General features: G+C 44.0%; 1 protein-coding gene and 1 long non-coding RNA gene across 2 annotated transcripts in view; one reads left to right on the top strand and one right to left on the bottom strand.

Moving 5' to 3' along the window:
• Positions 1 to 22063, bottom strand: part of LOC307182876 — a 259239-nt gene that overhangs the window by 27032 nt on the left and 210144 nt on the right. The window lies entirely within an intron of this gene.
• Positions 18459 to 22063, top strand: part of LOC307182873 (aromatase) — a 33461-nt gene continuing 29856 nt past the window's right edge. The window contains exon 1 of the mRNA XM_079914523.1: positions 18459 to 19103. Coding sequence (XP_079770649.1) covers positions 18959 to 19103 — 145 coding nt within the window. The 5' untranslated portion in view covers positions 18459 to 18958. The remainder of the gene's footprint in view (positions 19104 to 22063) is intronic.

Here is a 22063-nt window from a genome sequence, read left to right as displayed (position 1 = left end):
TTTGTGACCTCCGCAGAACTGCTCCAGGTACCTGTTAAAATGAGAATACCCCCAGGAGAGAAAACAAGAAGAAGGATTAGCCCCCAGAAACTATTTTGGTGAGATGATTTCCTCTGACTGGGGAGAACGAAGTGGGTGGATAGGAAATGTGGGGAAATAACACAGAAAAGGAAGTGTGGGTGAAGAGGGGCCCTAGAGTTGTGTTCATGCCACCTCAGCATCTCACATGATCCCCAATTACTCTATGACACCAGGGTCACAGAATCGCTGACCTCTAGACCACCAAGGGAGCTTAGAGACTACCCCATTTCCCGGATCCTCTGAGTACCCAAGAGAGGTGTGGTGACCTGCCAGCAAGCACACATTTCTTCAGTGACCCTCAAGGACACTACCCCAGTCCAGAGCCTCTGCTCTTACCCGCTATTCCCAGGACTGTCCCTTATTAACCTATGCTCTTGTTGGAGACTGAAGACTAATAGCAATAACGACATTTATTGAAATCTTCATATAGCTACTCTGATAAGGCCTCAACATGCTTTAACTCATTTCCTCCTCATAGTTACCCCATATCAAGAAACACTTTTAGTTTCACAATTTTTCTGATGAAGAAACTGAGGCAGAGCTGTAGCAGTAAATGCACACAGTGACAGGGAGTCCATCTGAACCCAGGAAAGCAAATGGCATGGACAAGCATGCAGAAGGACCTTTGAGTTTCCCCTGTCAATTCTCTTCTCATTCTCTCAAACTGCAATGCCTTTCCCTCAACTTGATGTCTTGTAAAATAATACTCCTCCTTCAAGTCCTGCTCATTAGGCCATACCCAACCTTCCCAGGATAATCAATCAGTTTCTCCTCTGTCCTGTCGTTTATGCCTCTGTTTGAACACCTGTAATCTGACTTATATTAATAGTAATATAGGTGACTCTGTCGGGTCCAAATTAACTCCTTGCGGGCAAGGGCCTCATTTTGTTCATTGCTATATTCCTAGAGCCTAGAACACTGGCTGGGTCACTGCAGATACTACATTCTGGAAGTGAATACAGTAGTCTGCACATGCACTTGCTCTCCATGAGATGGGCTCCTCTGTGGCAGAAGCCCAGAGACCCCACGAGTCTTGAGGCCCACTGAGGCTAAGTGCAGCCATGGACAGTGCCAATGTGAAGTGGGCCATAGATGGGATTTCAGGGATCAGACATGTCCCCCATTCTCCCCGTAAATATTTCTCACTGGCTGCATAATCTACCACCATATCATCAAGGCTTCATCTGTAGATTTGGGGTCCAGGTGAAAAGTTAAATGCCCAAAGGAAAGTTCATTCACTTGCAACCTGGAAATCAAACTCTACTGGTCAGTGAAGGTGGTTTTGATCTGGAAAGAGCCTCTGGGACATTGGGAACCTGAGGTGGAAGGTGGATGAAGGAACCTGACTTGGGAGTTGTTAATTTTAAGTCTGTGAATGGGCTGCAGTGGGTCCAGAACCCAGTACTGTATTCAAAGCATACTGATTACTGAGTGTGTTTCTCCACAGCTTTCATTAGATTCTCAGAATGTGTCTGGGGCTCTAAAGAGAATGAGAAGAGCTAGAGAAGATGGCCGTTTGCACCTCACGTTCCCTGACAACCCAGATGAGCTCAGGGCACCTGGGCCTACAGATGCCACTGGCTGGCCAAAGGCAGTGGTGCAGAAGGAAAGAACCAAGAAAGGTGAAGAGGGCAAAGGCATTGGGGAGGGCTATGAGGGGAAGCTAAGACAAAGGGTAGGAACGTTGGGCATCAGATACACAGCTAGAAGAGGTCATGTGGCCCAATACCCTTGTTTTACAGATAAGGAAAGGAGTTCCAGAGAGGTTAAGTAACCCCAGCATTTGGGGTCAGCGGGTGGCTCCCTTGCCAGAGATTGGCCCTGCTCTAGGCCATCTCTGTGGCCTCACAGTTTGTTCATTAAACAACAGATAAGCTCACAAGGAGAGGCCAGTATTGCTGCTGTTATCTGGCTCTTTGGGTGGCAGCTGCAGGCCTTTTCATTGCTGGAATTCGGCATTTGGAATCAGAGATAGGGTAGGGAAAACATTCCTCTGGGTACATGTGAACACATCATTCTTTGATGACCCCAGGCCTAAAAAGCTTAACTTGCCAACCACTCATTCATTCATTTCACCAACATTTACTGAGCACTTACTAGGTACAGGAACTCATGGTAGCCTCTTTGGGGGCCTCAGAGAGGAGTGAGATGTGAGGCTTTGCCTTGGAGGAACTTGTGCTGTGGTAATTATGAAAGGACGTCCCACTGCAGAGGCAGCTGGGGCTTCTGTGCAGGAGGTGGGTTTGTTGCTGCCCTTAGAAGGACTTAATGACATCCAGGTAGGTGAGCCAAAGCAAGGTCACTTGGGACCTCGGTGTGGTAAATCTTGGATACCAAGGCTCAGGTATGGCTCTGAATCTCGCCGTAAGAAAGAGGTTCCGTGGCCTCTCTCACTGGTGGTATTGGGGTTGCCCTGAGTAGCCCCACTTGAGAACCTCCCACTGTTGCCCCCAGAGTCATGGAGTCACATAACTCCATGTGCCAGAGAGACTTTGAAGGCTGAAGAAAAAGTGGTGCCCAGTTCCAGGGGTTTCACTTTCACCTTCATCTCAGTGTCCTGAGGTAGAGAGAATTCACATCCTCAACCAGGGCTCAGGGAGGCTTTGGCAATGAACAAAGTCACAGGGCTGTTTAACCACAGAGCCGAGACTTGAACTCAGGTCCATGACCCAAAATCCTGTTGCTGTGAAACTGTCACTTCTGCCTTTTCTCACCTCAGGTTAAAAGCCAAAACTGTACTGAAAAATCCCACTACTGATACCCTCTGATGCCAGACAACATGTGAGATCTTGTACAAATGAGTTGAAAAGTGAAGTGGTAGGAAATCTCTTAGAGAAATGACTGCTGCTGTGGGAACGATACCCAGCCTGGGTATCATTTCTGCCTCTCCATGAGACAGGCTCAGCCTGCTAGTGAGAAAAAGTATGGTTTGGATGTCAGGCAGCTCCTGTACAATAGGCTCTGAAGGCCCCATGGTGGGCCTCTGGTCTTTCAACATCCCCTCCCCTTGTCTCATGGCCTGAAAGGGCCATGATCTAGAAGGCTTTTCCAGTGGTCACTGCTGATTATACCTGAAAACAAACTCTCTTGGGACAGAATATCAGATACAGTCCATTGGGAAGACAACGGATTAAGTATCTGAGGGACAAGAGGGCACCCTCAGAGGGGCAAAGGTGAAAGCTGAAGTAAAAGGGCAGCCAAGGCCTGCTGGTGGTTGGCCAGTAAGCAATTGTAAAGAAAAGCTCATTTCCACAGACATGCACTGAAGTCATGGGACCTCAAAGATGAGTAAGAAAGCCCCAGTCCTGCCTGATGCCCAAGAGCTTTGGGCCTGTATGCTCATGTGAAATGTGGATTTTGGCAGCCTGTGCATTTACCGGAGAGGGAAACTTGCCTTTCATGCACCATTAATAGTCTTCCCTATGTGTTTGGAAAGCTAGTGGCTGAGGTTTCCCACTGGTGCCCTAAAGGGGAGTCCAGGCCAACCACACAATGTTTACCCCACCGGATTTCCCTTGTTGGTTTCCACAAGTTCTCCTGCTCCAGAATAAGAAATTCCCAGGGACTCACTTGGAAGTGTGTTGGGAAAAATGACTAAACCACCAGTGTCATGACCCCAATGCCAGGGCATGGAAATCAGATAGTAGAATGTGTACACAGTAAACCTTTCCCACTTTTAAGTGACCACTGGCATGTGACTTACTTCCCCAGATCTCATGTGGTTGGTTCAGTTTTCAAGTGAGAGAACTGTACTACTGGAAGATCTCGGGAGATTTTTTCCAGCTCTGACAACCTGTGTTTCCACAATGTAGGAGTTCATGGGCAGTTCTGCCTGTCACCTCAGAGACCTGTGGTCCTCACATGATGTCCTGGCTTCCAGAACCTTCCTCGGAACTTCCCCTACATTCATGCCTGAATGTAGCACCTTGCTCAGACAGGGTCCTTAATAAATGTTTGTTTAATGAAAGTCTCCACGACTCTGAGTTATAGAGTGACTTGGCAGTCGAAAGCAAGAGTATCCCAGGACCCATGTCAAAGGGAAAGCAGGAGGGGTATTTACGCCAGGGAAGAGAAGGCTCAAGGAAGGCAAGGAAGAAGCAGACCTCTCCTGGGAGGCTTGCGGGGCAGAACCAGCAGAGCTGGGGTGACATGGGGGAGACATGAGAACTCCCAGGTACGATGCCTGTGGTTCAGTGAGGAGTCAGAGTTTGGGTAAAGAGAGCCAAGAAATAAGGCTGACTAAGGATAAATCTGGAAGCCTTGCAGTAACTGGAAGCAAAAAAAGGGTTTTTAACAGGGAACTGATGTAATGAAAACTGAGTTGGAAAACAATCTGGCAGCAGTGTGCAGGATGAACTGAAAGGGAAGGTCTGAGAGGAAGAACATCAGAGAGGTTACAATGGGGAATAAAATCTGGACAGAGGTGGAAACAGTACAAACTCAGGCAACAGGTTTGTAGCGAGCATATGCAAAGGCCTGGACACTGTTCTAGGAGCGGGATACGGTTGTGAAGGAGGTAGACCCAGATCCCCAGCCTTGGGAAACTCATCTTCCAGGAGAGGAAAGAGTAGGAAGGAGATGACTTTTAAGAATTAATGCCTCATTTTATTAGGTAAGGGATTTGAGGAAACATACACATCCAACTCAGAAGGATAAATATAAACGATTTAATCTATTCTCTTTAACATCCCTTTAGATGAAACAATGAATTGTGTAGGGCTGATCCTATAAAGTCACTCATAGTCAGCTTAAGGCCTGACACCAGAGCATGACTAGGCACAGGCAGCTGCAGAAAGGACTCCCACACCAGGTCCAAGCGTGCAGCTCCTTGAAGTTTGTGGCACTTGATTCAGATAATTAGTAATGGCTGCGAATGGGCTGGAGTCTGGATCGGGCCCACGGAGAGGTGTTTTGTTTGGCATCATACCTGAAACTTTGAGAGGAGTCCTGGGCTCTATAACGTCTACCCATCTCCACAGCTGTGTCACCCGTGTAGCCCTTAAAGTCATTAAACCTTGGGAATGCCAAGAGTGGAATGAGGGTCCACCAGGAATCCCCAATTTGGGGGGAGTTTTCCCAACAGGGGCTTTTGAAAACAACTGGGTATTAGAGATTTCGAGGTAAGTTTTGGAAAAAGTCTAGAAGGCAGATTATGGATTTGTCTTCAACTGACCACTGAGAATAGTCTTTGATCATTAATGGAGCAGAGGGTAGGGTTATGGTCCATTACAAAAATTAAGATATGGGCCTGAAGGTAAAGGAAAATCTTGTTCAGAGACAAAACATTTTTAGGGACTATCCCTAGAACTTTGTGATGACATTTTTTAAAATTAGTTTATTTTATTTATATTTGGCTGCGTTTGGGTGTTTGTTGCTGTGCGTGGGCTTTTCTCTAGTTGTGGTGAGTGGGGGCTACTCTTTGTTGCAGTGCACGGGCTTCTCATTGCGGTGGCTTCTCTTGTTGAGGAGCACAGGCTCTAGGCACACGGGGTTTAGGAGTTGTGGCACACGGGCTTTAGGAGTTGTGGCACACGGGCTCAGTAGTTGTGGCGCACGGGCTTTGTTGCTCCGTGGCATGTGGGATCTTCCCGGACCAGGGCTCGAACCCGTGTCCCCTATATTGGCAGGCAGATTCTTAACCACTGCGCCACCAGGGAAGTCCTATGATGACATATTTAGGCTGGGATGGCGGGTGAATATTCCTAGGGGGTAGGAAAGTAAGGGGAAGGGGTAAGCAAAACAACAACAAAAAAAACCCCAATATTTTGAAGTTGAATGACTGGGAAAATGATGTATGAGAAGGTTGGGGTGGGAGGAGGAGGTTAGGAGGAAGTCAGTGGTTTGGGTTTTAACCATAAGTGTGGAGTGATGGTGAGGCATCTAAGTGCTGATGTTCATAGGCACTTGAGATATGGAGTTAAAGAAAGAGGATTGGGCCAAGAAGGGAATTGGGGGTGGGGCACCCACACAGCAGCAAGAGCTGAAGTCAGGAAAAGAAACGAGTTCTCAAAAGGAGTATGAAGCAGAGGGCTAAGCTCTTAGGCTGGGAAATGCTCAGGGTTCAGGGACTGCAGGGGAGCTAGGAACAGGTACAGAGGAATAAGAAGGAGCAATGGGAGAAAAGGAAAAGCCTATCACATCAGCCACGGGCAAACTGATACAAGAAGGAGAAATGGCCAAATGGGTCCAAAGCCACAGACTGAGATCAGAAGAACAAAGATGGAGGGGGAAAAAGTATGGATTAAGAGGTGGGAAGGTTGTATGTAACCTCTGAGGGACTGGTATCATGAGTGTAGTGAAAGCAGAAACCAGAAATTAAGAGGCAATGGGTATAAAGGAAATGGTAACAGTAGGCATGGGTTATTTATTTGGAAGAAAAAGAAGTTAACTTGAAAAGAGGAGAGGAGGAAGCCAGAGATACAGAAGGAAAATGAGGAGAGGCCTGTATCATGGCAGCCAGGAAAGGAACCAGGCATGGAGTGAGGGGAAGCAGAAAGTAGTCCGGGTTAAAAGAATGGGCTTTCAGCTCCCACAGATTGGTGCTCACCTCCCACTTTACCACTTGCTTTGACATGCTGAGGCTCAGTTTCCTCATCTGTAAAATGGAGGTATAATGTATTGAACTCATTCCAGAAGGTCGTTGTGATGACTGAGCCCTAATGCATGTAGAGCACTTGGTGAAACGTTCCAGGTGAGAGTGAAACTGATGCTACCGGCATCAGGTCTTGGCCACACTCTTCAAGGGACTGCTGACACCACATCCAGGTTGTTTGTTCCCCTTGTAAAACAGCAGTAACAGTTGTCATAATATTTTTTTAAAAAGAAAAAATTACTTTTTGGAGATTCGTGCCTTTTGGACATTCTCCAGCTTCTACCTTCCTCTCTGTCTCTATTATTGTAGCATCCCAGCCATGCCTCCTTGTTCATTAGAGATGCTGGCACTTAGCCATGATCAGCCTCTTCTGGTCTCCTGATAGCTCTTGGGCCAACTCTCCCCAGCTTTCTCTGTAAACTCACCTTTTCTTACAAGATTTATCCTCCTCTATTCTGTCATCAAATTTTTGTGTCCCTTAAGACACCCTTCTCAGTCTATACAGTCTCCATAGCTCATATGTCAGCTCAGACACCTCCCCTGAATTATAGACCGTATATCACCACTTGGATGTTCCAACAGTTCCTCCAGCTCAAAATTTCCAAAATCTAAAAGAATTCTCCACACCTCAAAACTGGTCCAGGCTCAGAGAACGGCACACCACCCCTCTAGGTACACAGTCTGGAAACTTAGGAAACATACTTAACACTTTCCTCTCTCCTTATATCATTAGATTTAAATCATGAGAGTCATGCCAACTTAGTGAACCTGTCTATTTGTCTCTATTTCGACCTCCTAAGACCATGGTGACTCCCTCTCTTACCTGAAAAACTATGGAAGCCTCCCAGCTGCTCTCCTTCACCCACTCCGATACCCCTCCCTCCATCGTATTCTTCCCACTGCAGCCAAAGTGATTCAGATTTTTAAAATGTAGATATGACTTTGCTGATCCCCTGCTTAAAGCCCTTCACTGGCTTCTCATTTCTTTTAAGACAAATTCTAATTTTTCTAATGCACCTGAAAAGCTCTGCAGAGGTGTCCCCTGTCGCCATCGCAAGTCCCAATACACCCCATACTGCCCCTGCTCTCTGGGGCCCAGGTCACCAGCTTTCTTCCTGTTCCTTGCTGACCCTTCTTTCTGCTTCGCATCATGCTCACCCTCCCCCTGCTCCCATCCGTCCCAGGCTACCAGTTCCATTCCCCAGCCCCTCCCTGGGACAGGACACTGCAGCCACAGGCCTCCCTGCCCCCAACTGGATGTTCTCACTCACTTGGGGAACCATTCAGTAAAGATCTGTAACTCCTCCTCCAAGACCCTGTCTGTTAGCCCCTGGGGGCTGATCACATCTGTCTTGTTCCTTGCGAGAGCCCCAGGAGGCAGCCCCCTGTCTGTGGGGACCCAAATCAGAAAGTGTGGCAGGGAGGAGAACCAAGGTGGGTCACATTCCTCTGGGAGTGGGGGCAAGAAAGAGAGATGGACCAGGTGTACTGGAGAGGCTTGGCACCCGGCCCTCAGACCCTGCTGGACAGGTCGCCTCCATGCTGCAAGGTAGGATTTGGTAGGGTCTGGCCAAGCGGGGCAGCACTTCTGCAAGGTGAGGGCCTGCCTTCCCACCCTGGCAGAGGGTCAGGGCTGTATCAGGGCATCTGGGAGCCCCTTTTGGTACTGCAAGGCCCAGAGTACATCCTGACCCCAAAGCACTGGGATACCCGGTTTCTGCTGTGCCCCCAGCTGACTTTGCCCTGGCTCAGACTGGGGACTCTGGCCTGGCATTTCCTTATCCTGAGGTTGTGGGGCATTAAGGTGTCAGGATATCTGTGGTACACATAGCATGGGAGCAGAGGCCTGGTTCATCTGGAGGCCAAAGCCCCTGCTTAGGGCCAGGCACCTAGCGTGGGATGCCCCAGTGAATGAGACCACAAACAAATGCCTGGAAAGCCAGGTATTTGAGATGGCTTTTGAAGGCCTGTGGCACTTTAGGGCCACATGTGTGTATATGTATGTTTGAGGGTAAGGGGAGGGTATTCCTGGCACAGGGGACATATAAGTAACCTCTCTGAAGTTCTAGGACCTTCCTCCATTCCTGTACCACACCTCAAAGGCCTATGTTCAACCTGTCTGTGTGACCCATTGGAATGTTCTACTGGACAGGAAAACCAATGTAAAAGGAGGAGAGAATCTTTAAGGATCTCTCCAGCTGTGCATTCAGAGATCTGAAAATCTAACTCCTTTAAAGGGAGTCATTCTGAATAGCCTGGAAATGAACATAAATGACTGAAAAGTCCCTGAATGTTGAGACCAAATGAATCCCATAACAGGCACCAAATGGCATGATTCAGAGCACGGGCTCTGGAGACAGACTCCGTGGGTTCCAATCCCATCTCCACGACAAACAAGCTCGGTGCCCAAGGGCAAAATACGTACCCACACTCCAGTTTCCTCATTTGTAAAATGGGTACCATCATACTTAGCTCACAGGGTTGTTTTGAGGATGAATGACTTAATATTTGTAAAGTGCTGGGAACAATGTCTGACACACAGCAAATGCTATGTAAGCGTTAAAAAAAAAATTCTTTTTGGTCTTTAAATACTGCTCTTTTAGGTATCTTTATGACATACTTTTGAGCAAGATGAGGAACCAGGCTTCTTTGCCCCATCAAACTTTTCGAAATACAGGCAGTGCTAACTTTGCACAGTAGTGCAGGACAGTAAAAATGACCATGCAAACTGAAACTATGCAAGGTAATCTTAAAAATCAAGAAAAATAAATACAACTGTACTGTGACCTTTAAAAATTTTGTTGAAACATGAAAAACTCTCTTAGTATAGGTTTTAAGCGTATATGGAAGTGAAAAAAATAGTAAAACCAATGTTTTAATACACTGTAATTTAAAACATTAGAAACATTGCAATTCTTAGTTTTTTTTTTTTTCTTTGTAAAAAAAACTCAGCAAGAGTATTTGAACAGTTCTTGCTGCCTTTTTTTTGTAGAACTTAGAACACTGAGGGAACATCTTTTCTATGCCTTGGTGAACTGTCATACTCCTTTATAAAGTTGCATCAGCTTCCAACATTTTATACTTTGTGCTTTCAACACTGTAACATCTCTCTGAGAGTTTGTTAAACGTGAAGTTTTTGCCCGCATCACTTCCTCTAGGACATCTTCCTCCTTTTTGTCACAACCACTTTCTTCACCTAAGCTTTTAACACTGGTTTCAGGTTTCATCAATATAAACAGAAACAGTGAGGGTCCTGACTGGCAGAAAGTCACAAGGAGCTTACTCAGAATGACGTAAAATTCCACTCTGGAAATTCAAAACCTAAAAACTCAACCTGTTCAAAGAAGCTGTTCATTAACAAAGGAACCAGATGATAGCAGACACATTGCTGACATTTCAGTCTCAACTTATATATATTTAGAAAAAGAAAAAAACTGCCCAACATGTGTGCAGGCAGTTTTAGTGCCTTGCACTTAACTGTTAATGATTATTTAAACGGTAGAATAATAGGATGAATCAATAGAATGAATCAAGCAACTGAATGAATTCAACTATGTCGTGAAATTTCTGTACTTGCCAGAAATGGATCTTTGATTGTGTATCTAAGATCTCATATAAATCAGAAGAGAAATGTAATTATATATTCTTCAGGAACCTGATGAAAGTTATGGCTTCTTTCCCCCATAAAAGTGCAGCTGAGAAGATACAACATTTTACGCAGCATTTCAGGGAGTTCACAGAGCCCCCGAAATCCACTTAGAAGTCCTGGTTAAGAATCTAGAACTCTATTACTAGGTAAAACCCAGCCAAAGTCTGTTGCAGAGACATTGCAAGTCTTGGGAACTTAGAGCACTTTCCAAGAGAAGGTAATCCTTGGAGTGGTCACCTGGGACCAGGAACTGAATGGAATGGTTGCTCTTTCCTTTACACAAGGCTATTCATTCTAAGTCTCTTCAACAAACCACCATCCCTGAAACTCTCTTCTGAGAGTATAGGTATTGGAAAACCTTAAATAAAACCTGAAAATAAAGACTCAACATTCCGTTGCGGAAAAACACAGCAGAGGGGAGTGGCCAAGATTGATGGAGTAGGAAGACCCTGAGCTCACCTCCTTCCATGGGCACTCCAAAATTGTAAATATTTACAGAGCAACTATCCATGAAAGTGATCTGAAGGCTAGTAGAAAAGATCTCTACAGCTAAAGATATAAAGAAGGAACTATAATAGGACAGGTAAGAGGGGCATATATGGAGCATAGTCAAGACCCATACCACCAGGTAGGTGACCCACCAACAGGAGGATAATTACAATTGCAGAGGTGCCCCCCAATAAACCAGTGGTCTGGGGCTCACACTGGACTCCCCAGCCTGGAGTGGGGGTGGAGGTCCTACACTGGGAAGACAAGCCTCCAGAACATTTGGCTTTGAAGGCAAGTAGGGCTTGCTTTCAGGTGACCCAGAGGGCTGTGGGAAATAGAGACTCCACTCTTAAAGAGTGCACACAAAGCCTCACATGCCCTAGGACCAAGGGCAGAAGCAGTAATTTGAAAGGAGCTTGGGTCAGACCCAATGGCTGATCTTGGAGAGCCTCCTAGAAAGGCAGGAGGCAACTGAACCTCAACCTGGGGATGAAGACACCAGCAGCAGCCATTTTGGGGAGCACATCCCACCACAAGGACGCTGGTGCTGGTAAGCACAATTTTGGAATCCTCCCTCTAGCTTATTAGCACCAGGACCTGGCCCATCCCCACTAGCGCATTGGCACTAGTCCTGGAACCTCCCAGGCCAGGAAGCTAGCTGGGTGGGGACACAGCCTCACCTACCAGCAGGCCGGCAGCCCTAGGAACCCCTGAGCCTCTAGCCACCCTGGGATCTGGCCCTACCCACAAATGAGCTGGCACTAGCCCTGGACCCAGCTTCACTCATCAGGGAGGCACCAGCCCTGGGATCCCTTGGGCCCCAGCCCTGCCCATCTACAGGCCAACATCAACTCTGGGACCCCTGGGGCCCTGCAGCTAGAGACCCCAGAACCCATCTCTGCCCACCAGTGAGCTGGCAGTAACTCAGGACCTGGCTTCACCCACCAGTGGGTGCACACCAGCCTTAGGACCCCCTGGGCCACAGCCCTGGGACCACCAAGGCCCTGAAGCCAGCTGTGTCAGGATCCAGTGTACTCACCAAGGGGCCAACACCAGCTATGGGACCCCTGGGCCTATAGCCAGAGAACCCAGGACCTGGCTCTGCCCATCAGTGGGATGGCAGTAGCTCCAGGACCTGGCCTCACTAGTGGGTGGGCACCAGCCCTGGGAAACCTTGTGCCTGAGCCCCACCCACCAGCTGGCAAAACAACAACTCCAGGATCACAGCAGCCCCACAGCCAGCCATGTCAAGACCCAGCCTACCCACCAGCAGGCAGGCACCACCTCAGGATGTCCGGGCCCTGGCCCTGGCCAACAGCAGACCTACAGCAGCTCCAGATCACCTTGAGCTCCTCAGCCAGGCATGTCAGGATTTGGCTATAAAATATATGTCAAAAACAATAAATTTTGAGGGGAGGGAGAAAATGCAGAGTTGTTAAAAGGCATTCAAGCCTTTAAAAAATCAGCAACTTAGGGCTTCCCTGGTGGCACAGTGGTTGAGAGTCCGCCTACCGATGCAGGGGACACGGGTTCGTGCCCTGGTCTGGGAAGATCCCACATGCCACGGAGCGGCTGGGCCCGTGAGCCATGGCCGCTGAGCCTGCGCATCCGGAGCCTGTGCTCCACAACGGGAGAGACCACAACAGTGAGAGGCCCGTGTACCGCAAAAATAAATAAATAAATAAATAAATAAATAAATAAATATTTATGGGCTTCCCTGGTGGCGCAGTGGTTGAGAGTCCGCCTGCCGATGCAGGGGACACGGGTTCATGCCCTGGTCTGGGAAGATCCCACATGCCGCGGAGCGGCTGGGCCCGTGAGCCATGGCTGCTGAGCCTGCGCGTCCTGAGCCTGTGCTCTGCAATGGGAGAGGCCACAGCAGTAAGAGGCCTGTGTACCGCAAAAAAAATCAGCAACTTAAAATGACTTTATATATATATATATATATATATATATATATATATATATATATATATATATAAAACCATATACAAACCTTTTCATAACCACAAACTAAACATCTATAATAGATACACACAGAAAAAAGAGGAAGGTATCCACACATAACACTAAAATTAGCCATTAAATCACAAGGGAATAGAGCAAAAGAAGGAACCAAAAAAAACAAAACAAAAAAAAACAAGCCAAAGAGAATTAACAAAATAGCAATAAGTACATACCAATGAATAATTATTTTTTTATCTTTTTTTTTTTTTGGCTGTGCTGCAGTATGTGGGATCTCAGTTCTCCAACCAGGGATCAAACCTTTGACCCCAGCAGTGGAAGCACGGAGTCTTAACCACTGGACCGCCAGGGAAGTCCCCATTTTTTTTTTTAAATAATTACTTTAAGTGTAAGTCGACTAACTGCTCCAATCAAAAGACACAGAATGGCTGAGTGGATATGAAAACAAGACCCATATATATGCTGCCTACAAGAAACTCATTTCAGATCTAAAGAAACACACAGACTGAAAGTGAGGGGATGGAAAAAGATATTTCATGCAAATGGGAAAGAAAAAGAAAGCAAGTGCTTATATCAGACAAAATAGACTTTAAAATAAAGACAGTTACAAGAGACAAAGAAGGACATTACATAATGATCAAGGAATCGATCTAACAATAAGTCATAACAATTAGAGATGTATATGTACCCAACATGGGAGCACCTAAATACATAAAGTGAAATATTAACAGACATAAAGAGAGAAATTGACAGTAATACAATAATAGTAGAGGACTTTAACACCCCACTTACATCAATGGACAGATCATCTAGACAGAAAATCAATAAGGAAACACTGGCTATAAATGACACATTACACCAGAATAACTTAACAGATATATAGAACAGTCCATCAAAAAGCAGCAGAACACACATTCTTTTCTAGTTCATGTGAATCATTCTCTAGGATAGATCACATCCTAGGCTACAAAACAAAGTCTCAGTAAATTTAAGAAGACTGAAATCAAATCATGTATCTTTTCCCACCACAAAGCTATGAGAATAGAAATCAACTACAAAGAAAAAACTGCAAAAAAAGCAATATAGGGCTTCCCTGGTGGTGCAGTGGTTGAGAGTCCGCCTGCCGATGCAGGGGACACAGGTTCGTGCCCTGGTCCGGGAGGATCCCACATGCCACGGACCGGCTGGGCCCATGAACCATGGCCGCTGAGCCTGCGCGTCTGGAGCCTGTGCTCTGCAATGGGAGAGGCCACAACAGTGAGATGCCCACGTACCGCAAAAAACAAAACAAACAAAAAAAACCACCACAATATAGAGGCTAAACAATATGCTACTAAACAACCAATGGGTCACTGAAGAAATCAAAGAGGAAATTTAAAGAATACCTGGAAACAAAGGAAAATGAAAACAGAAAGGAATCATGAAAACAGAGCAGAAATGAAAGAAATAGAGACTAAAAAAAAAAGAAAATATCAATAAAACTAAGAGCTGGTTCTTTGAAAAGATAAACAAAATTGGAAAATCTTTAGCCAGACTCATCAAGAACAAAGAGGGCCCAAATCAATAAATCATAAAAAGAAGTTAAAACCGACACCACAGAAATACATAGGAACATAAGAGATTACTACCAACAATTATATGTCAGTAAGATAGACAACCTAGAAGAAATTAACAAATTCCTAGAAATGTACAATCTCCCAAGAGTGAATCAGGAAGAAATACAAAATATGAGCAGACCAATTACCATTAATGAAATTGAATCAGAAAAAAAAAAACTCCCAACAAACAAAAGTCCAGGACCAGATGGCTTCATAGGTGAATTCTACCGAAGAGTTAGAAGATAGTTAACACTCATTCTTCTCAAATTATTCCAAAACTTTTCAGAGGAAGAAACACTTCCAAACTCATTCTACAAGGCCAGCATCACCCTGATATCAAAACCAGACAAAGATAACACAGAAAAAGAATATTACAGTCCAATATCACTGATGAACATAGATGTAAAAATCCTCAACAAAATATTGGCAAACCAAAGTCAACAATACGTTAAAAGGATCATACGTCATGATCAATTGGGATTTATCCCAGGGATGTAAAGATGGTTCCATATCTGCAGATCAATCCATTTGATTCACCACCTTACCAAACTGAAGAATAAAAATCATAAGATCATCTCCATAGAAGCAAAAAATCTTCTGACAGAATTCAACATCCATTTATAATAAAAACTCTCAACAAAGTGAGAATAGAGGGACCATAACTCAACATAATAGGCCATATATGACAAGCCCACAGCTAACAACATACTCAGTGTTGAAAAGCTGAAATATTCTTCTCTAAGATCAGGAACAAGACAAGGATGCCCACTCTTACCACTTTTATTCAATATAGTTTTGGAAGTCCTAGCCACAGCAATCAGAGGAGAAAAAGAAATAAAAGGAATCCACATTAGAATGGGAGAAGTAAGACTGTCACCGTTTGCTGATGACTTGACACTACACATAGAAAATCCTAAAGACACCACCAAAAAACCAAAAAAAAAAAAAAAAAAAAAAAAAACCTAGGGCTCAACAATGAATTCAGTGAAGTTGCAGGAGACTTCTGCAAGAAATCTGCAGAAATCTGTTGCACATCTATATACTAAAAAGAAACTAACAGAAAGAGAAAATTTAAAAAGCAATCCCATTCACAATCACATCAAAAAGAATAAAATACCTGGGAATAAATCTGACTAAGGAGGTAAAAGACCTATACTTGGAAAAGTATAAGACACCAATGAAAGGAACTGAAGATGACACAAACAGATGGAAAGCTATATTGTGCTCATGGATTGGAAGAGCTAATAATGTTAAAATGATCATACTACCCAAGGCAATCTACAGATTCAATACCAGCTAGAAGGGTGGGATAGGGAGGGTGGGAGGGAGGGAGATACAAGAGGGAAGAGATATGAGGATATATGTATATGTATAACTGATTCACTTTGTTATAAAGCAGAAACTAACACACCATTGTAAAGCAATTATACTCCAATAAATTGTTAAAAATAAAATAATAAAAAATAAATTAAAAAACAAAAAAACCCACACCCATAACATTCTTCAAAGAACAAGAACAAGTAATTCTAAAATTTGTATGGAAACAAAAAAGACCCAGAACAGCCAAGACTATCTATCTTAAGAAAGAAGAACAAAACAGGAGGTATCCCACTCCCTGATTTGAAACTATACTACAAAGCTATAGTCATCAAACTAGTATGGTACTGGTACAAAAAACAGACACATAGATCAATGGAACAGAATGGAGAGTGCAGAAATGACTCACACTCATATGGGCAATTAAGCTACAACAAAGAACAAAGAATATACAATGGGGGAAAAGACAGCCCCTTCAATAAATGGTATTGAGAAAACCAGACAGCTACATGCAAAAGAATCAAACTGGACTACTTTCTCACACCATATACAAAAATAAATTTAAATGGATTAAAGACTTCAAAGTAAGACCTGAAACCATAAAACTTTTAGAAGAAAACACAGACAATAAACTCTTTTACATCAGTTTTAGCAGTATTTGGGGGGATATGTCTCCTCAGGCAAGGAAAACAAGAGCAAACATAAATAAATGGGACTACGGCAAAAAATCTTTGGTACAGCTAAGGAAACTATCAGCAAAATGATCACCTACTGAATGGAAGAAGATATTTTCAAATGACATATCCAACAAAGGTTAATCTTCAAAATATACAAAGAACACATATAATTCAACATCAAAAACACAAACAACCCAATTTTAAAATGGACAGAGGACCTGAATAGACATTTTTCCAAAGAAAACATACAGATGGCCAACAGGCACATGAAAAGATGCTCAACATCTCTAATAATCCAGGAAATACAAATCAAAATCACAATGAGATATCACCTCACACCAGTCAGAATGGCTATCATCAAAAAGAGAACAAATAAATATTGGTGGGGATGTGGAGAAAAAGGAACCCTTGTGCACTGTTGGTGGGAATGTAAATTGTTGCAGCCACTATGGAAAAAAGTATGAGGGTTCCTCAAAAAATTAAAAATAGAAATACCTGTGACCCAGCAATTCCACTTCTGGGTATTTATGGAAGAAAATGAAAACACTAATTCAAAAAGATATATGCACCCATATGTTTATTGCTGAATTACTTACAATAGCCAAGATATGGAAGCAACCTAAGGGCTCATCAACAGATGAACGGATAAAGAAGATGTGGTGTGTGTGTGTGTGTGTGTGTGTGTGTATAATGGAATACTACTCAGCCATAAAGAAGAATGAACTATTACCATTGGTGACAACATAGATGGACCTAGAGGGCATTATGCTAAGTGAAATAAGTTTGACAGAGAAACACAAATACTGTATGATTTCACTTATATGCGGAATTTAAAAACCAAAACAAATGTAACGAAACAGAAAGAAAGTCATAGGTACAGAGAAAAGACAGGTGATTGCCAGAGGGGAGGGGTCTGGGGGAGGAAAAATATAGGTGAAGGAGATTAAGAGGTACAAGTAAGTGAATTATGGGTATGAAATGTACAGTGTGGGAATATAGTCAATAATTATGTAATATCTTTCTATGGTGACAAATAACAGCTAGATTTACCATGGTGATTATTTTGAAATGTATAAAAATATCAAATCACTATGCTGTGTACCAGAAACCAACATAGTGTTGTAGGTCAATTATACCTCAAAAACAAACAAACTCATAGAAAAAGAAATCAAACTTGTGGCTACCAGAGGCAGGGGGTGGAGGGATGCGGAATTAAATGAAGGTGGTGAAAAGGTACAAACTTCCGGTTATAAGATAAATAAGTACGAGGGATGATAAAGTACAATACAATAAAGATAACTGGGAGGGAGACGCAAGAGGGAGGAGATATGGGGATATATGTATACGTATAGCTGATTCACTTTTGTTATAAAGCAGAAATTAACACACCATTGTAAAGCAATTATACGCCAATAAAGATGTTTAAAAAAAGATAATTAACACTGCTGCATCTTATATGTGATAATTGTTAAGAGAGTAAATCCTAAGTGTTCTCATCACAAGAAAAAAATTTTTTTTCTATTTCTTTAATGTTATATCTGTATGAGATGATGGATGCTCACTAAATCTGTTTTGATAATCATTTCAGGATGTATGTAAGTCAAATCATTATGTTGTACACCTTAAACTTATACACTGCTGTATGTCAATTACATGTAAATAAAGCAGAAAAAAATACGCTTTCAAAAAAAAAAAAAAAAAAAGAAGAGAAAACCACATCAGAATCAGCAAATCAAACTGAAAAATGTCCTGCACAGGACACCAGCTGTTGTAGGGAGCTCGGTTGCTGAGTGGCACCTGAGCCTACTGCTGGTGGCATCTACTATGTCCTCTCTTTTCCTCCTGCTTCCCCACTTCTTTTTTCTTCCTCTCCTTTTATTCTTCCTCTCCTATTCTTCTTTCCTACTACCTCTGTCATAGGCCCATGTGCACTGCTTCATCAAGTCCATGGTGCAAGATTTAAGCTTCATCAAAGCCAATAAGAAAAGATTGTCCTGAGTGAATCATGTTGAATTCAACAGACAACCTGAGAATGCCTCAGTGATGCCCATGAAACACCTTCTTACTGAAGAAGCTTACCCTTTGGGGGAAGTAATTTTGAGCAAGGAAGAATATTGGGGAATGCTTTTTTAAAAAATTTATTTGGCTTGAAGGGAAAAAGATTGTCTAAACAAAATCTGCTGATGAAGTCATAGAATGACTCCACCTCTGGAATGAGCTTCATTTTCATGTATTTTGGTAAGAAATTTGGCTCTCAAGGGAATTCAGTCACTCTACCCACTCAAGGGCAAGATGATAAGGTTCTATCAGACCAAGCGTCTAAAGGAACCTGAGACTCTACCAAGGTCAGAAATGCTGCACTTCAAGCCAAAAGATCTGTCTTGGGCTTGCTTGTTTTGACTTGTAACTATAAATTTGTCTTGTCTAAGTGTCCAATCACATTATAAAACAGAACGCCCATCTCTACAGTACAGCATCCTCTGAAGTAAGAGGAGTCGTAAATGTACATTTTGGAGGATTCTCTAATTTTTCTGACCCTCTGATTTCCACAGGACTTTAAGTTGCTTCTCCTGAGTTCAAGCAACGCAAGATGGTTTTGGAAGTGCTGAACCCAAGGCATTATAACATCACCAGCATGGTGACCGAAGTTGCGCCTGTTGCCAGCATTGCAATCCTGCTGCTCACTGGCTTTCTTCTCTTGGTTTGGAATTATGAGGACACATCCTCAATACCAGGTAAGTCAGTCATTTATTTCTGTACCTAAGAAGATTGTTTTCTTGGGCTTTTGATCCATGAGGGTAAAGGAAATTTTGCAAAACGATGAAGAGCAAACTTGGGAAGATGGCTGAAGCCCACGGCACATAAGCAAATGAGGACTCAGGTGAAAAAATTTTAGCGAATTATCTGCACATGTTTATTGAAATCATTAAAACAATATCTTACATAACCCCTTCCAGTCTCCACTTTGCTTTGGTAGAATAGACTTGGCACTAGTATCCTTTAAAGTAAGTTTAAGGTGGAGTGGAGCAAGGTAAAATTCCAGGATTGTTTTTTTATCTTTTGATTCAAATTCATTCCAGTTTTGCTCTAAAGGTGAAAAAGTCTCTGGAATGCCTTCTATACAGCTTTCTGTCTCCCTCCCACTTTACCTCATCCATGTCCTCTGCCCTCTCTCTTTTTTGAACTTATTCCTTCTCTTTATCCCATTCTTCATTTTTCTTTTATTCTTGGGCATGGTGGTGATGTTGGTGCCACCATGAGGGCTGGATGGGACCTGGACAGCGGGAGAAAATTGAGGACCACTATAGTTCCCTTGAAAACCTAAAAAAAACTTCCACAAGCTCTGTGGATCAATCAAAAGTAGAGTATAATATAATTATCCAGATAATTCCAGTAGAAACCCCATCACTCCACACTACCAGATTAACTCAGAATTCTCAGAAATATCAGACGGTTTTTTAGTTTTCAGGGAAAACTCCTCATAGCAGGCATCTGTCCCCAGTTCCATAAGATATCCATAAGATATCCGATAAGGCTTTATTTCAAGAGCAGAGTCATTACACACTTTCAAGCGTCGTGGGCCTCTTCCCAGAGTGATGTCGAGTGGGAGTGTGGCACTGCTGCAAAGTGCCCTGGGTCTGGATTCTCTATCGTTTTCCAGAGAACTGACTGTCTCTCTGCCCAATTCAGCCTGGTATTTTAGTTTACTTTAAGGCCCAATGGAATGGAATGTTTAGTTTGTTTTGTTCTCTACTCCTGATGGGGGTCTGAAGGAAGACTGTTCCACAGTCTTTTAACTTGAACCCCTTCCCCACCACTGCTCCTTCCTCACTGGATTTCTCCTCCCCCAGTGGGCACCCAAGTCAGGGTCCATGAAAGGTGGAGGTGAGGGAGGAGGTATTTTTTAACAACTCCCCCCAGATGTTTATGATGCAGGTGATGGTAGAACTCCCTTGGACCTTTGGGGAGGGGCAAACACAAGAACTGGCATCCTTGAAGCCCTGGACCAGGAGCCTAGGTGGTAGCTCACTCTGTCCACCACCTCTGGGCTGGGGACATCATGCTGTCATATACTGATAGTCTGTGACACTATTACATAGTCCTGTGGTTCTCAGCCCTGCCTGAGGAGGATCCCCATGTGGGTTTTTGTTTTTTTAACATCTTCCCAGGTGGCTTTCCTGAACATTCAGGGTTGAGAGCCACTGAATGGAGCCCAACCCGTTCATTTGACAGAAGGGGAAACTGAGCCTCAGAGAAGGGCTCTGCCTTGCCCAGGCAAACCATTGTGACAAGTACGAGTAACTGTGGAGTTCAAACTCCTCATTTCATGGGGGAGGGGTTAAAGCCACAGAAGGGAGATGGCTTGCCAGCATCTCAACTGGAAGGAAAGTGGCAATAGGGGGAGCAGGGGAACCACCAGGAAGACCTAAATCCCAGGTAGATGATCATTTTGCTACCAGGGAGCTTCTAGTTCCATGCTTTCCTTGGGAAAATGTGAGGTCTGGTCAGAACCTTCTAGCTCTAGAAACCTCTGGCCCAGGCTGAGATCCCGCGACTCCTGGTTGGGGAAGGGAAGGTGAGGACACTGGCCTTGCAGGATGGGTCTTGCTGACCAATACTTCTGAACTCCTTTTGCCAGATCCCTCCAATCACTGGCTCTCTGGATTCTTAGCTTTATACATATGGGGAATCTCAGGGTCAGTGAAGCCAAAGAGTTGAGAGGGTACAATGAGCCAAAGCCCTCTAGTAAGTTACAGTTTTCAAAGCAGTTTCACACCATTTTCTCTTGTGAACCTCTGGGCACTCTGGTGAGTTGAGTGTGTTGATGCCTATTTTACAGATGAAGAAACTAAGACTTAAAGAGGCTAGGTGTCCATAACTAGTAAGTGATGAAACTGGGACTCAAATCTAAGCTCCTGAGAGGCCCTGCATTATCAGGTGATGGGGACAGGGGGGTCGACGAGTGTGCAAAGGTGACACACACAGGCAGAGGACTTAGTGCCAGCGATGGCCGTGAGGGTTCGGAGAGGAAAGAATCATTCTTATTTGGGGGTTTTGTAAGCTTCAATTTGGGGAAACTGACCCAGTTCACTGGTCTCTGCCAGGACTACAGTTACCTGGCACCTGGCAGCTCTCCCTTCCCCAGTGATACAGGGCGATGCCCAACCTTGCACGTGGGTCCTCTCCCCCAGAGGCCCTCTCTGCCCTGGGCACCACATTCTTTATGGGAGCACTGGAAAAAAAGGACATGGCAATAGTCTCCTTTTGCTCATTAAAAATACAGAAAATGCACAAATAAACATGTCATCACAGACAGGACAAGAAGTAGGATGTTAGCAGCATCCTGGAAACTCCTCTTGTGCCTTTTCAATCATACCCTCTCTCATTTCCAGAAGTAAATAACCTTCTATTTCTTAACGATCGCTCCCCTGCTTTTTTTTTTTTTATAGATTTTTCACCTAATTTCATATTCCAAACAACATACTTTAGTTTTGCCTGGTTTTACATGCTTTAGCAACAGAATCCTACATTATTCTTCTGTCTTGCTTTTTTGCTCACTTTTTTGCCTGTGGGTTTCATCCAGGTTGTGGCATGCAGCTGCAGTTCATATGGTATGCAGTTATATGAACACCCCATGGTTTAATCTCCCATTCTACTGTTGATGGACATTTAGGGTGTCTCCAGCTTGGGGCTA

This window comes from Stenella coeruleoalba, assembly GCF_951394435.1.
Source record: "Stenella coeruleoalba genome assembly, chromosome: 2".
Classification (NCBI taxonomy): Eukaryota; Metazoa; Chordata; class Mammalia; order Artiodactyla; family Delphinidae; genus Stenella; species Stenella coeruleoalba.
This window is presented reverse-complemented; position numbering and strand designations above follow the sequence as displayed.